The 13142-nt window shown below is 39.2% G+C and overlaps 1 protein-coding gene and 2 long non-coding RNA genes across 3 annotated transcripts; 1 reads left to right on the top strand and 2 right to left on the bottom strand.

Annotated features, from left to right (window-relative positions):
* Positions 1-2948: 2948 nt before the first annotated feature.
* Positions 2949-11423, top strand: LOC148368076 (uncharacterized). The gene is made up of 2 exons (XR_015850218.1): positions 2949-3193; positions 10960-11423. It is a non-coding gene; the product is annotated as an uncharacterized LOC148368076 (long non-coding RNA).
* On the bottom strand, positions 5738-10355 carry LOC148368077 (zinc finger BED domain-containing protein 4-like). The gene is made up of 3 exons (XM_088333300.1): positions 10271-10355; positions 6354-7744; positions 5738-6148 (listed from the first exon to the last, which is right to left on the bottom strand). Exons 2-3 carry the CDS (start codon positions 7579-7581, stop codon positions 5757-5759), a joined length of 1620 nt encoding a protein of 539 aa, XP_088189426.1. The 5' UTR covers positions 7582-7744; positions 10271-10355; the 3' UTR covers positions 5738-5756.
* An 83-nt stretch (positions 11424-11506) lies between the features above and the next one.
* LOC148368075 (uncharacterized) lies at positions 11507-12667 on the bottom strand. The gene is made up of 2 exons (XR_015850217.1): positions 12300-12667; positions 11507-11882 (listed from the first exon to the last, which is right to left on the bottom strand). It is a non-coding gene; the product is annotated as an uncharacterized LOC148368075 (long non-coding RNA).
* Between the last annotated feature and the right edge of the window lie 475 nt (positions 12668-13142).

The raw sequence follows: 13142 nt of genomic DNA, 5'->3' as shown, positions 1-13142 counted from the left end.
ATGCATGTTGGAGGAGAACAAGGCAACACGAGCTTTTCCAAGAAACAAATGTTCCACTAAGCAGCTGCCAGCAGAGAGTTCAGAGGGAGGAGACAAGAGAACAAACTTCTTTGGAGGGAAAAAGTCTGTGTGTTTGTGGGAACACTGTTAATTGCCCAACTGTGGTGAATGAGTTGCATTCAAATGTTGCATTCACAAAAATGATGTTCTGTCTATTTCACAAGTCATTCCCTCTGCGTGACGTTAAAAACACATTGGATGGCGGCTATTTTTGTATAGGGGCAAAATTAATGTAAAAAAAAATATTTATAGAGTTACGGCATGTAGTTTAATTGTTTATCACGTTGTAATATTGAAATGTGTCACTCACTGCATATTTACAGGGTGTTCCATTACTCATGGACACATTTGAAATCCCCAAATTTGCCTAACTATGAATGATGGTAAGAGCAAAGTTGTTCCATTTTAAAGCTATTTACATTAACACTTTTTTGACAGTATCATACAGGCCGCTTGGATTTGTCCGTAAAAAAGAGTCAGAAATCATGTTATGAGTGATTACTTTTGGTCCGTTTGTTAGATTATGATGTAGATCACTGAGAATGTTGTCAATATTTGTCACTAGTTTTCTTTCTATGTTTTTGATAATCACGTTATTCATTTTACTTGTTGTAAATACACCACATATTTATCCACATATTTTAGTAAAGTATTTACCTGCTGATTAGTGTAGATTCAAGCAATGGCCTTATCACATAACTTTGAAGACAATGTGCAGTACATATCTTGTAAAGGGAGTTCCTGTTTTTTGCTTTGTAATTTGAGGTCTGATTTCTGAGTGTCAGAAATGCTGGCATGTACAACTTTTTCCCTATAAGACAGGAGCCAAATTATTCTTGCATGCCTTTAGTGGGAGAACGCCTCTCAATCAATTGGTCCGTAGTGCACTCTGATTATATCTTTATTTTGGAACTTTGTAATAAATGTTCTCAACTGCATTGCTTCTTTCCAGCTCTATTTTTTCAAAGTCCGAACACTCAGTCTATACCGTAAAATAACGTGGCGAGACACCGGAATGTCCTTCGCCTTAATTTTTTTTTTTTTTCAGAACAACCCCAAACTTTGATATCTGGAATTATCTACCATAAATATGTGTTAAGACAATGTAATAACAATATGAAATGAAAAAAAAAACAAGAAACAGACTAAGATTTTTCAGGATTATATAGTGGTAACTCTACTTACTAATTTAATTTGTTCAGGGAGTAGCTTCGTAACCTGAAAATCTTTTAAGTAGAGACACATTTTAAATGTAAATGCGTTAATCTGTTTCAAGCCCCGCAAAAGTACAGTGCTACAAAAAGCACTGCACACATTTCACGGAGTGTGAATTCAATAAAGACTGTTCAAAGAATGCCACACATTTTAAATTTACCAAATCTGGACCGCTTTCTAAAAACTATGGACACTGCTGCCCTACAAACTATAGTTACACCAAGTGGTGAAGGACAATCATAAACCGGCTTGTCGTGACTTTTGAATTGGAATGCAAAAGAAGATGGATGACGAATTTGAAGACCGACTTGTTTTTAGCAATGAGGCCACTTTCCACGTGAATGGGAAAGTTAACAAGCATAAGACTCACATATCGAGCACTGAGAACCCACCTGAGCTTCTTGAGCATCAGCGAGATTTCCCAAAGGTGACCGTGTTTTGTGCTGTCAAAGAAAGTTGTCTACGGACCATTCTCCTTTAACAGTCAATGGTGAGACGTACCTCAACATGCTGGAAAACTCGTTAATGGGTACATTGAGGGAGAAAGAGTGGTGACTTAATTTTCCAACAGATGGGGTGCCACCACATAGGAGCCTCGGGGTTAGACAGTTTCTGAACACAACACTGCCAGAAAAATGGACAGTCTGGGCAGAATGATTAGAATCTCATGTCCTGGCCACCCAGATACTACACTATGCGATTTTTTTGGGGTGATTTGTGAAACGTTTGGTCTATGTACCCCTTATTCCAAGAGGATAGGATGAGCTGAAGGCACCAATAACAAGCTGTCGCAACCATTGGCAATGCAATGCTGGGACACGTTTGGCAATAATTTGACAATGGGCTTGACGTGTGTCGTGTGACAAATGGTGCTTGGATTAAACAGCTTTGAACATTCCATGGAAAAACTAAGTTTACAAGCTTTCTGAATTTTCCAGACTTGTGTTTATATCCTTACTAGTTTCCAAGATATTCAAAATAAAAATATTCTCCAGACTTTATGAACACCCTGTATAAATAAAGTCATGACTGGATGATTTCTTTCTTGGCTACCTTTCTCCTTTCATTCATTTATAATTAATTCATTTATCATTTATTCAGTAGTAATTAATTAACTTCTTCATTTATTCATTTGGTTTAGCCATGATTATTTGACTTCTTGATCTATCAATGTATTCAGACATTATTATTCATCTCCTCCACAATTTTAGTTGTGTTTAATTTTTTAGCCACTAAATGTCGGTGTATTGTGTCGTGAAACTGAAAACAAGTGCTAAAAAGCACAATGAAGAATACAAACAACAGGGACTCAAAGTGACCAAACCGCACGATTTTTCCTCTCATCTTTCTGCCCAATTTTTCAGGTACCTGTAGCAGCAAGATGGCCGGCAAATATTTCAGCTCCCTCTAGCTAAGCCTCATGTTGTGTAAAATAAATGCAAATTCCTCAACTTATTTTAAAACAGACTAGTTCATATAATTTTTAATGGACTCTTGCTTATTATTCAAATCAATATTGTTTTTTTTTAAATGAATCTTATCTTTCTTTCTTTCTTTTATCACTAGGCAACGCCTAATATTATTTACTGTCTCTTTAAACAATAACAGTACTTCTTAAAACCAGTTTAAATAAAGAGCTGCTGTGCACCGGAAGTTTTCACTTCCACTATACTTTGGCTGAGTCCCATTCTTCGCACTTTCACTCGCTATGTGCCCTAGTCACTCGGTTTGCGCGTTCACGTGAAAATGGGGTGTGTCCCGATACTCTCAAGTCCGAGGCAGAAGTGACCTCAAACCATGTCGTAACCACTTCAAGACCGAGGGGGCTCCCTACCTCACTTGGCGGCGAAGTGACTACCCAGAAGGCTTTGCGAATTCTCAATATCAACAAACATGCCCGGAAAGGAACCGCACAAATGTAAGTAGTTTTCCACAACCACGCATGTATTTGCAACAAAATGTATTGAGATATCTTAGTTAGACGTAAATGCAATAGAAAATCGTACTTTCGCGTTAAAACATGAACATTGCAAAATCGCTACTTTACGAAGTGCACAAATCTACCAAGGGAGCTGCCAAAAAATAATCTTCACGCTACAAACTGTAAAGTAGGATAACTGTGCAGAAAATCACGGTTCAGCCCATCCCTGTTTTTATCTTAAACGAGTCGTACTTTTACATCTACATGGAGCATAGTCAGAATACCGTTCTGGACATAAGCCCTTGTTTACTGCACACAATTTCAGGTGTCGTGTTTTATTTACAATATGATTATTTCATGTGAGATCAGAATGCATTAGTTTTCATCATGCATTATGAGTAATGTCTCCGAATTTCACGTGGAAATACAGTTGAAACAAATTACTATCACATAGTTCACTGCCTTCTCTGTAAACACATATTAAGTAAACTAATTACCAGACATGGGACCAAGTCACACATGTGCAAGTCTCAAGTAAGTCCCAAGTATTTTTTTCTTGGGCAAGTCAAGTCAAGTCAAGTCACAGGCTGTGTCAAGTCAAGTCAAGTCAAGTCCTGTAATAGGTCAAGTCAAGTCCAAGTCAAGTCACCTTTGGCGTACTGTTGTAATTTTAGCTTCAGAATCTGATCTTAATAAAGTGAAAGGCAATATATAAGAAATCAAGTAATCATCCTTGGCTAATGTGCCTAACCTGTAATAAAATATTTGTATCCTAAATACTCATGTTCAGTAAAATACATCATAGACTCAAACAAACAGTGATATCGTCAGTATTTGGTATTTATTGACAGAAAAAGTGATCTGTAGATCGAAACCCAAACTTTTACTTTTTTTTTACTTTTACAAAGTAACAATAACAGCTAAAACAAATACTAACTTACAGAGGATTAAACTGTCACATTTCTCTTGCTCTTTTCTTTGCAGATTTCTCTCTCACACGCTTTCTGTCACTCACTCAAACAGTATATCCATAAGTCAATCCCTTTTTATGAGGAAACAAATAACAGCTAAAACAAATAGCTTATTATTATTAAACTTTGTTACATTTCTCCTCTCTCTCTCACTCACACACTCACACACACTCACACACTCTCACTCACTCACTCACTCACTCACTCACTCACTCACTCACTCACTCACTCACTCACTCACTCACTCACTCACTCACTCACTCACTCACTCACTCACTCACAATGACACAAATTAACTCACTCACTCAGTCACTGTATATCCATACCTGCCAAGTACTACGGTTTTGCCGTAATGAGTACGGTTTTCTTTAAACCACTACGGTGATACGGTGCCATGACAGAAACTACGGGTTTCCACCGCAAGATGGAGACAAAGTACCATTTCAAACAACGGCTATATCAGCACTGCCAGTCCTGGCTGCTTATGCGCGAGGTTTATTTTTTAGCTCAATTGGAGCACCGCCATTGTTTAATTGGCAGCGGGGATAGAGGTCATGGAGTCTACCGGAGAAGTGCAGAAAGTTGTATAACATGGAGAACATTTGGATATTATTAATTTTGCTGAAGTGAATCAACCCATGAATGTTTATGGCTTTTCAGCGAATAAAAATCTTTCAGCCTCGCATGTTCAATTGACTCTGGTGTGCCTTGCTTCACTTTGAGAAGTGACTGATTCAATGGAGCAGTGACACTTAGAAATGTGCCAGTGAAATTGTTTGCATGATATATATAGATTTAGCCTTTAGTTTGTTTATTGCTTAAATATGTGCTGAAGTCAGTTAAGTGAAATTGGGAATTTCTAAGATGAGAAGTGACTGCCTCAATGGACATACACTTGTATGCAGTGCAGTGACACTTGGAAATGTGCCAGTGAAATGTTTTCTTAGTTAGATAATTAGTTTAATTATTGTTTGCCAAATTTTGTTTTATCTTCAACTGCTTCCAATAGTTAAATTGCATGTAAAATTTAACTATTAGTCAGTGTTGGGCCTGGTTGTTATTTTATTTATATAAAAACTGATCAAAATCAATTATATAATTATTCACTCACAAATATATTGGAATATCTCAAATAACAAGTTTCCAAACTAACCTGAAAACCAACCCAAGAACCAACACTGAATAATATTACTTCAATGATAAAAAATTAAATGTTTTGTTTCTTATTGTATCAAATATTGAAAAGAAAAGAAAACTATGAGGGTTTTCTATGACTTTGTTATATTAAATACATTGTTGAGCTTTAAAGAACTTTCTTTTGATTATTTCCATCAGTACAGTTTAGGTAAATTGACTGTAAACATGAGGTTGTGATTGTGAAAAAAATGTAAAATTTGTTACTTCTTAGCTGCATTTTAAGCCCTGAAAATGCTAAAAATCCTTTGACTTCAGGGGGGCTTCACCCCCCTGAACCCCCCACCGGACATCGTCCTGGACCTGACCAGGGCCTGCGGCCCCTGGACCCTAGCTACTAGGCTTTTTCACTTTCAAAAGTTGGCAGGTATGTATATCCATCAGTCATTCCCTTTTTACAAGGTATTGCATTTGCAAAATAGAAGATTAGACAGGGTCTTATCTGCAAGCCGAGCTCGATGGGGTCTCATAATGATTCCACCATGGCTGAAGACTCTTTCCACTGGGGAACTTGAGGCTGGCACTGACAAAGCTTTCATTGCAACAGGAAAAAGGGCAGGGAGGACAGCCCTGTTTGCGTCCCAGAAGGACAGACAAGGCTGCCCACAACAAAGAGAAAAATAGTTATTTAGTTGTGTCTCTGGGTTGGTGGTTGGGTCCTGCTTGCGGCGTTTTTTGTAGCCTGAGAATAGGCCAGTGCTGTCTTCTTGCTGGCTTTCGCTTTCCTCCTCTAGGAATTCAGGACTCTGGGATGTTGTGTGAGGTTGCACCTCACGTAGAATCAGATCTAATTAAAACAAAGAAAAAAAAGGGCAAGCGTAAGATCTCATGAGCATTATTCAAAATTGAACATCCACAGTTTGATACGCTTGCAAAATCATCTCTAAAATGGATTATAATACTCATATAACTGTTTTGAATTACATTTCCATAATTTGATAATGGTGACACGCCTAAGTGTACATCACGTTAAAAAAAAAAAATCCACTGACCTTTTACCATGTCAACAATGTTATTCTTGACATCATCGGTGACAAGCACATCATGCTGAAGCCACATCATGGAGAAAGCCGGGTCCAGGACAGCTGACCTGATGTAGACTGGGTCTGCAAATGGCAGCTCTTCCCCTGATGCAGCTGACAACATCTTCACATTAACGAAGATTCCCCGGAACCGTTTCTTCAAAGAGAATTGCAGGCTATGGATCATGCTTCCCAGGAAGCGCACTTGCGGCTTGAGTCTTTCCAAGTGGTGGTTAAGAGACAATACACAGGGGAGGACAGAGCTAATCGTCACAATCTTCTCTCCCTGAGTAAGATCAGTGGCCTCTGCAAATGGCTGTAGCACATCACAAAGTTCCTTCATCAAGTTCCACTCCCTAATTGAGAAGACCAGCTCACTGTGTCCCGTGTTCTGAACAACACTGCACAAGTCCTGGTGACTGAATGAGAGCACTGCCTTGACTTGTCGGAAAGTTGAATTCCACCGTGTGTTTACAGCAGCGGGTATCCCTCGCTGATCAAACTTCTCCTCAAACGCATCTTTAAAGGTGCTGGATGTATGCAAGAGAGAGCTAAGCTTGGAGCATTTTGCAAAGGAACTGTTCATGATCCGTGCATCCTTGAGACCATCACCAACAGCTAACTGCAGAGTATGCGCAAAGCATTGCTGACGTTTAGGGCTTCCTCTGTTGATTGTGCGGTCCACAGTCTCCCAGTCACCTCTGGAGAGGTCTTCCCACAATTCTTCATCATCCAGATTGTCATCATCGGTTACTTCGTCATCTTGATCCTTCGGAAAACAGACTGAAAATGCTCGCTTCATATTCGCAGCATTATCACAGATTATGAAGTCGAGTTTTTTCCGAATGCCATAATCCTCACACAGGGAATCAAAGGCTTCAGCAATGCGCTCTCCTGTGTGAGATCCCTTGAATCTGCTGCATGCCAGCAGGTATGACTTCAGCATGACTCCTTCTGAGGTTGTTAAGACATGGCCAGTGACTCCCAAAAAGCCGCGCATCCTCCTATCTGACCAAATGTCTATGGTAACCGACACATGGTCTACACCAGCAAGAATCACTTTGATCTTTTCTTGCATGTCTGCAACAAGTGATTCTATTGTTGAAGTTATTGTTCTGCGGCAGATAGGCTGGTATTTGGAGTCGACCACAGACATGAAGTGCCTGAAATGTTTATTTTCCGTCATTGAAAGGGGCATGCTACATCCAATCACAAGATCTGTAACAATAGCATTGGTTATGGACTTCTGTTTGGGATGATTTGCTGAATATGCTTCCAGAGGACGAGACTGGATGAACTGTGATATTGCAGGCTGTGTAGTATCAGTGCAGGCGTTTCTTGTCCTTTCATACTCTGCATATCTGTGAAGCAGATGCAAAAACAAGAATGAGATGTCCTGTATGGTTGGGCAGACATGAAATCATGACATATGGTTAAAAAAACAGTTGTTTGAAACTTTCTGTATTTTTTTTTATCTATCTTCTGGATGATATTACTTAATATCAAATCAACTGTAACTGAAGCTTTTACCACATTTTTTTACTTTTTTATGCTCATAAAGCTGGTATATCTTAACCATGTGATAGTTAATAAATAAAACAATTTATTTAACATTTCCAACCATGAAATCAAAATTTTTAAAGAAAATAATGAGCTAATATTTATTTTTATACTAAAAAGTTACTAAAAAAAAACTACAAAAAAAACTTCCATAATTGTCGACTTAGTGGTCTTAATTATAAGATTGGATTAACATTATTGTCACTATTTGATTTGGAGACTACTGGCATAACTTTTGATCTAGCCTGCACGATTGAGGCGGTTTTAGCGTGATGACGTTGTAGTCTGATTGGTTGTAGCATAGTCCAGTAGTACACAGAGGCATTTGATCAACGCAGCCTCTCGGATGGTTGGCCAGACTAAACTCGTGTGATGAGTTTATCACACGTTTATCACAGTTTATTAATAGTCGCGATAGCCAGGCTTTATTGTTGCACTTTTATTGCACTTTATTGTTGTCAATGTCTACGCATAGGACAGTGTGGAACGTAATTTCGATTCCGTTTTATGTCAAGTACATTTGAAGGAACTGGCAAATAAAACTGACTTTGACTTGACTATGTACGATCAGCATGCCTGTGAAAAAGAGCGGATCCCCCTGCAGCTGCCGCCAACCCCACACTCTCCCCAATCGTGGAAGGTGCCCTTTTGCCAACACTTCCAAATTATATGCAGATTGAGACTATAACATTAAGGCAAAGACACATTTTTCAGGGATGTGATTTTTCCGCTAATTCGCGGAATTCCGCTTTCGCTCCAAAAATAAAATTTTAAAATTTCCGATTCTTTTAAATGGTAAAAAAAACGATTTCGTCTCGACAGCGTTCCATTTTAGTGTTTCCGTAACTGAAATGAAACGTACTTGCGATTGGTTGAAGTCTCCGTGTTGACCAATAAACGCGCTCCTTATAAAGGCGTAGGAGTATGCCATTGTTCATTTCTCACACGTTTTTGCCGAGTGTTTAAAGAAAGATGTCCGAGATCGAACGCAAAGATGCTCCGCGAGTTAAAGAAATTGCTAAGATCGTAAAAAAACAAGTTTCGATCGGACTGGTTAGAGAAGGAATTATCTACAAATGTTGGTGACCCCGACGTGATCCAATGTAGCGAGCAGAGACGGGAGTCGTAAGCGGAGTGTCAAACAAAGGTGCCAACGAAAGCTGCTTTAATGACATTTAAACTGGCGATAACAAAACAAACACGAGAGTGGCTAGAACCGGCCGAATTAAGAGTCCCCCTAGGAACTCGCTAACTAAACAATGGTTCCGTGGGTGAATTATGTACAACCCACTACAGTACTTTCATTTATAGATAACATCTTCTTCTATAACAAAGACATTTATGGTATGTTCTAATATGAGTTACTTTTCATTTGGTCATGATACAATTATTTGTTCATGAAATTTGAACTCTTCAACATGATTTATGTGTTAACTTAGTAATCACATGAGTTAGATATGATGATATTCTCAGTGATAGTTTTTAATAGCAAAGGCAGTCCAATGTTTTTTAATGTGACTGATTTTGAGTTGACTTAAACTGTAATTTTATATGGGATAGTTCAAAATACATTGAAAATGTATGCTGTTGTTTTGTCTATTTCTTTGTCATCTGAGTGCATTGAAAGTACTTAAAAACACGGAAAACCCATGACCTCCGGGGGGCTTCGCCCCACTTCTCCCCCCACCAGGGCACTGCCCTGGACCTAGCTGGGTGCCCGCGGCCCCCAGACCCCCGCCTAATTTTCAGATAATTTCACTTTGGTCAAATCACATCCCTGATTTTTGATCATGTACAGTGCACGTGTCCTTCTCAACTTCACCGCTTAGCCTACCCTATTTTCTCAATTAGACAGCCCGTTTATCCGTAGCTCCTAGCTCAATATGCCTGGCTTGTCTTTTGCGTTACCCGTTGTAGGATAGACGAGGCACTATGAGCACAAATGCATTCGTTTTACTCAAACATACTGCAATGTTTATAAAAGTAAATGAATGAAGCATCATTGACGCAGGTTACGATAACCTCTCGTCTCTGCATAAGAATGTCACAATGATAAACTGAAACCCCCCTGTGCAGCGGCTAAATCGCCCTGCCGCTCACTCTTAGCTAACAACCAAAGAGTAAGCAACTGGACTTTTTAGAGATTGAGCTGTAGATGTTCCTCATGGAAGTTCCTCAAGCTCAAATTAGAAGTCCAGTTGCCTACAACTAAACTGTATGGATAAAATGACCTGGGTGAATGACAATATTCACAGACATTAGCCAACATCCAACTCACCAGATATTAACACATTGACAAACAGATATTAACACTGACAAACACTTACTGGGCAGAATGGCTCTTCAAATGTCGGATGAAATTTGAGGTGGTGGTCTGGCTGTCCGAAATTTTCCCGTTGCAAAATTTGCACTGCGCTGTTCGCCGTTTACCTTCTTCACAGAAGTTTTTGAAGCCAAAAGTTACTACCCTCGGAGCAGACATGCTGACTTCAGGTGGTTGCCGTGGAGGTGTGTGGCGCATGGGCAGAGTGGGCGTGACATGAGAGCGTTTCTCAGCCCGCATCCCGTACTGTAATTGTCAACATTATTTAAATAATGAAATATATATATATATATGAACACGCAAGTCATTCAAGTCATCGTGGCTCAAGTCAAGTCAAGTCCCGAGTCTTAGATTGCCAAGTCCAAGTCAAGTCACAAGTCATAAAAACAGCGACTCGAGTCGACTCGAGTCCAAGTCACTAAGTCTCAAGTCCCCATGTCTGCTAATTACCTTCTCAAAATGTTGTCCAAATGTGGAGACAATTCTAAAGCATATGTGATGCTGCCCAATAGAAGGCTCTTACAGCCATAAGAATAACATGTCATTTTTTGTATCTATTCACTATCAAATAATTATCCAGAACACATCCTATAATTTCCTGTCTCATATCAACTTGTTGAGCATCCTATACACAGTTGTTTTGTACAATACATCAGCATTAAGTAATTCTTGTTTTTTCCACCCAACCTAAAGGCCACTGTAGAACGTCCCGTGGAAGAGCTGGTCACCATCACAGCTACCACGCCATCCACACCACCGGGCACGTCGTTGGCACCTTCTAATCCGGCGCCAAACCCCAAATCACCCAGAAAAAAAAGGAAGCACGATACACTCCTTGACTTTTTGAAAGCGGAGTCTGCCGGAGCGAGGAAAAGGCTCGAAGAAACTGTGGCCAAAACTGAGCTGTTCCCGTCCTTTTTGGGAAGCTCGTGGACAAATTTCCAGAACAGTGACATCTCTGCAATGTTTCCCTTTGTTTTATAAAAGTTTTTTTTTTTTTTTTTAAGAACTCAATGAAGTTCCAGTTTGTGTTTCCAGCTTTATGGAAGTATTGGTATATTTTTGTTAAAATTTGTGACACATTATTTATTTACTATTATGTATTTTGGCCCAATGTGAGTTTGTTTTTCTGAAAGTAAACTATTATTTAAGCTGGAGTGATTTGTAGTTGTTTTCTGTCCAACAGTCACATAGTTCACACACAGTATCTCACATCATTATGAAATAAACCACCAAGGTGTTACTCAAAATGAAGATGTTTATTGAATAGTAATGCAGAAAAGCACATAATGCAAATGTGGGTCTGACTTCCAGAGCCTAAAATATGGCTTTTGGGCAATTTATTCCATATTAACTGTGGACAATTCTTTGTACGGTGGACCTGGGAACCCTGAAGACCCGTGACACCACACGGTAGGACAGAGCGTGGACCAGCCAGTACACGTAGATCAGGACCTCCAGCCATGGCCCTGTTCCCTCTTTAGCAGCTCCTGCAGGGCCCACATAACCTTCTTGCTCAACCTTAAGTCCTGAATGAGTTCTGACTCCACATCCAACCATAAGCACAGGATGGGAACATTCCTGTCCAACCTGTCCACGCTTATGGGACAGCCACTCTGGAACACAATAGATAACAAACAAATTAGACATAAATGTGGGCATAGAAAAGAAAAAGACCGCTTTAACTGTGATGTAAGCATCATGAAAAAATGTTGAAATGACCTTTTTATATTCAATGACAACTCTTTTGAATTAAATTCCTTATGAACTAAGGTTTTTGGGTTGTACAGGGAAGTTTGGTGACGATATTATGTCAGCTAAAGGGTCAGGTGGACTGTTCTTGTGTTTGTTTACGTTTCGTCATGTCACAGATTCAAGACCCCTACTATATGTCATAAAATGGCATTAAGATACTAATAAGTAGATTGCCATTTATGTCTACACAAACATAGGGTATTATGTGAACGTGCATTGTATGTTAACTCTTACTGTATTTGACCGAACGGGTCATTTTTTTTAATGAGTGTACGTACCTTGTAAAGATGAATCAGCACTACATAGCGCCGAAGCTGTCTTCAGTATAGCACATTTCTCCTCCGTTGATTGGAGACACGGAAAAGATGATGAGCTTTCAGGCAATCGGTAATAACACAGCAGTAGCGGGCATTTTTAACGTTGCACGAACTCTCCAACTGACACACTACAGGTTGAGACTCGAGTTGTTTACATGTGACGTAGACCAATACGTCACTGAGGTCTACAGCCAATTAATATTACCGCCATCTCCTGGACAGGGGTGGAACCTTGCAAGTCTTGTCCAAACCATCTCCACTTTGCACTCAACTCGCGGAGGGCACTCCTCTATCGAGGGACCTCACTGGAGGGTTCTCAGGGCCGAGTGAGAGAAATGGGATTGGGCCTTTGTCTTCTTTTCGTCAAAGTTTAGCTTTCGGTTTTCTGGACCACCCTTTGAATGTGTTTGTCCGACATTTTTTACTTTTTTCGGTTTCGTTTAGAGTCGTGCACTGTCCTGCTAGTAAAAAAGGAATTTTCAGCCATTTTGACTCCGTAGTTGTGAATTTGGAGCTGTTGTTGGTTAGCTCATTTGTCCCCTGAATATTATGTGCTAAAATTTCAACAGAACTGCTAATCTCTTTAGCTATTATTTGGACCGACCTCTTGTCTCTTAGTAGAAAAACCTTTTCATTTTCTTTTAGTAAATAAATATTTTTTTCACAATCAAACCCTTGGTCTTGGTCATAGTTAAATTATTATTAATAATAATAATAATAATAAAAGTAATAATAATAATAATAATAATAATAATAATAATAATAATTATGTAATAAACACTACTCTTTTGCTACGAATGTCAA

The sequence above is a fragment of the Urocampus carinirostris genome, chromosome 4, assembly GCF_059441175.1.
Source record: "Urocampus carinirostris isolate Australia breed hairy pipefish chromosome 4, RoL_Ucar_1.0, whole genome shotgun sequence".
Taxonomy (NCBI): Eukaryota; Metazoa; Chordata; class Actinopteri; order Syngnathiformes; family Syngnathidae; genus Urocampus; species Urocampus carinirostris.
This window is presented reverse-complemented; position numbering and strand designations above follow the sequence as displayed.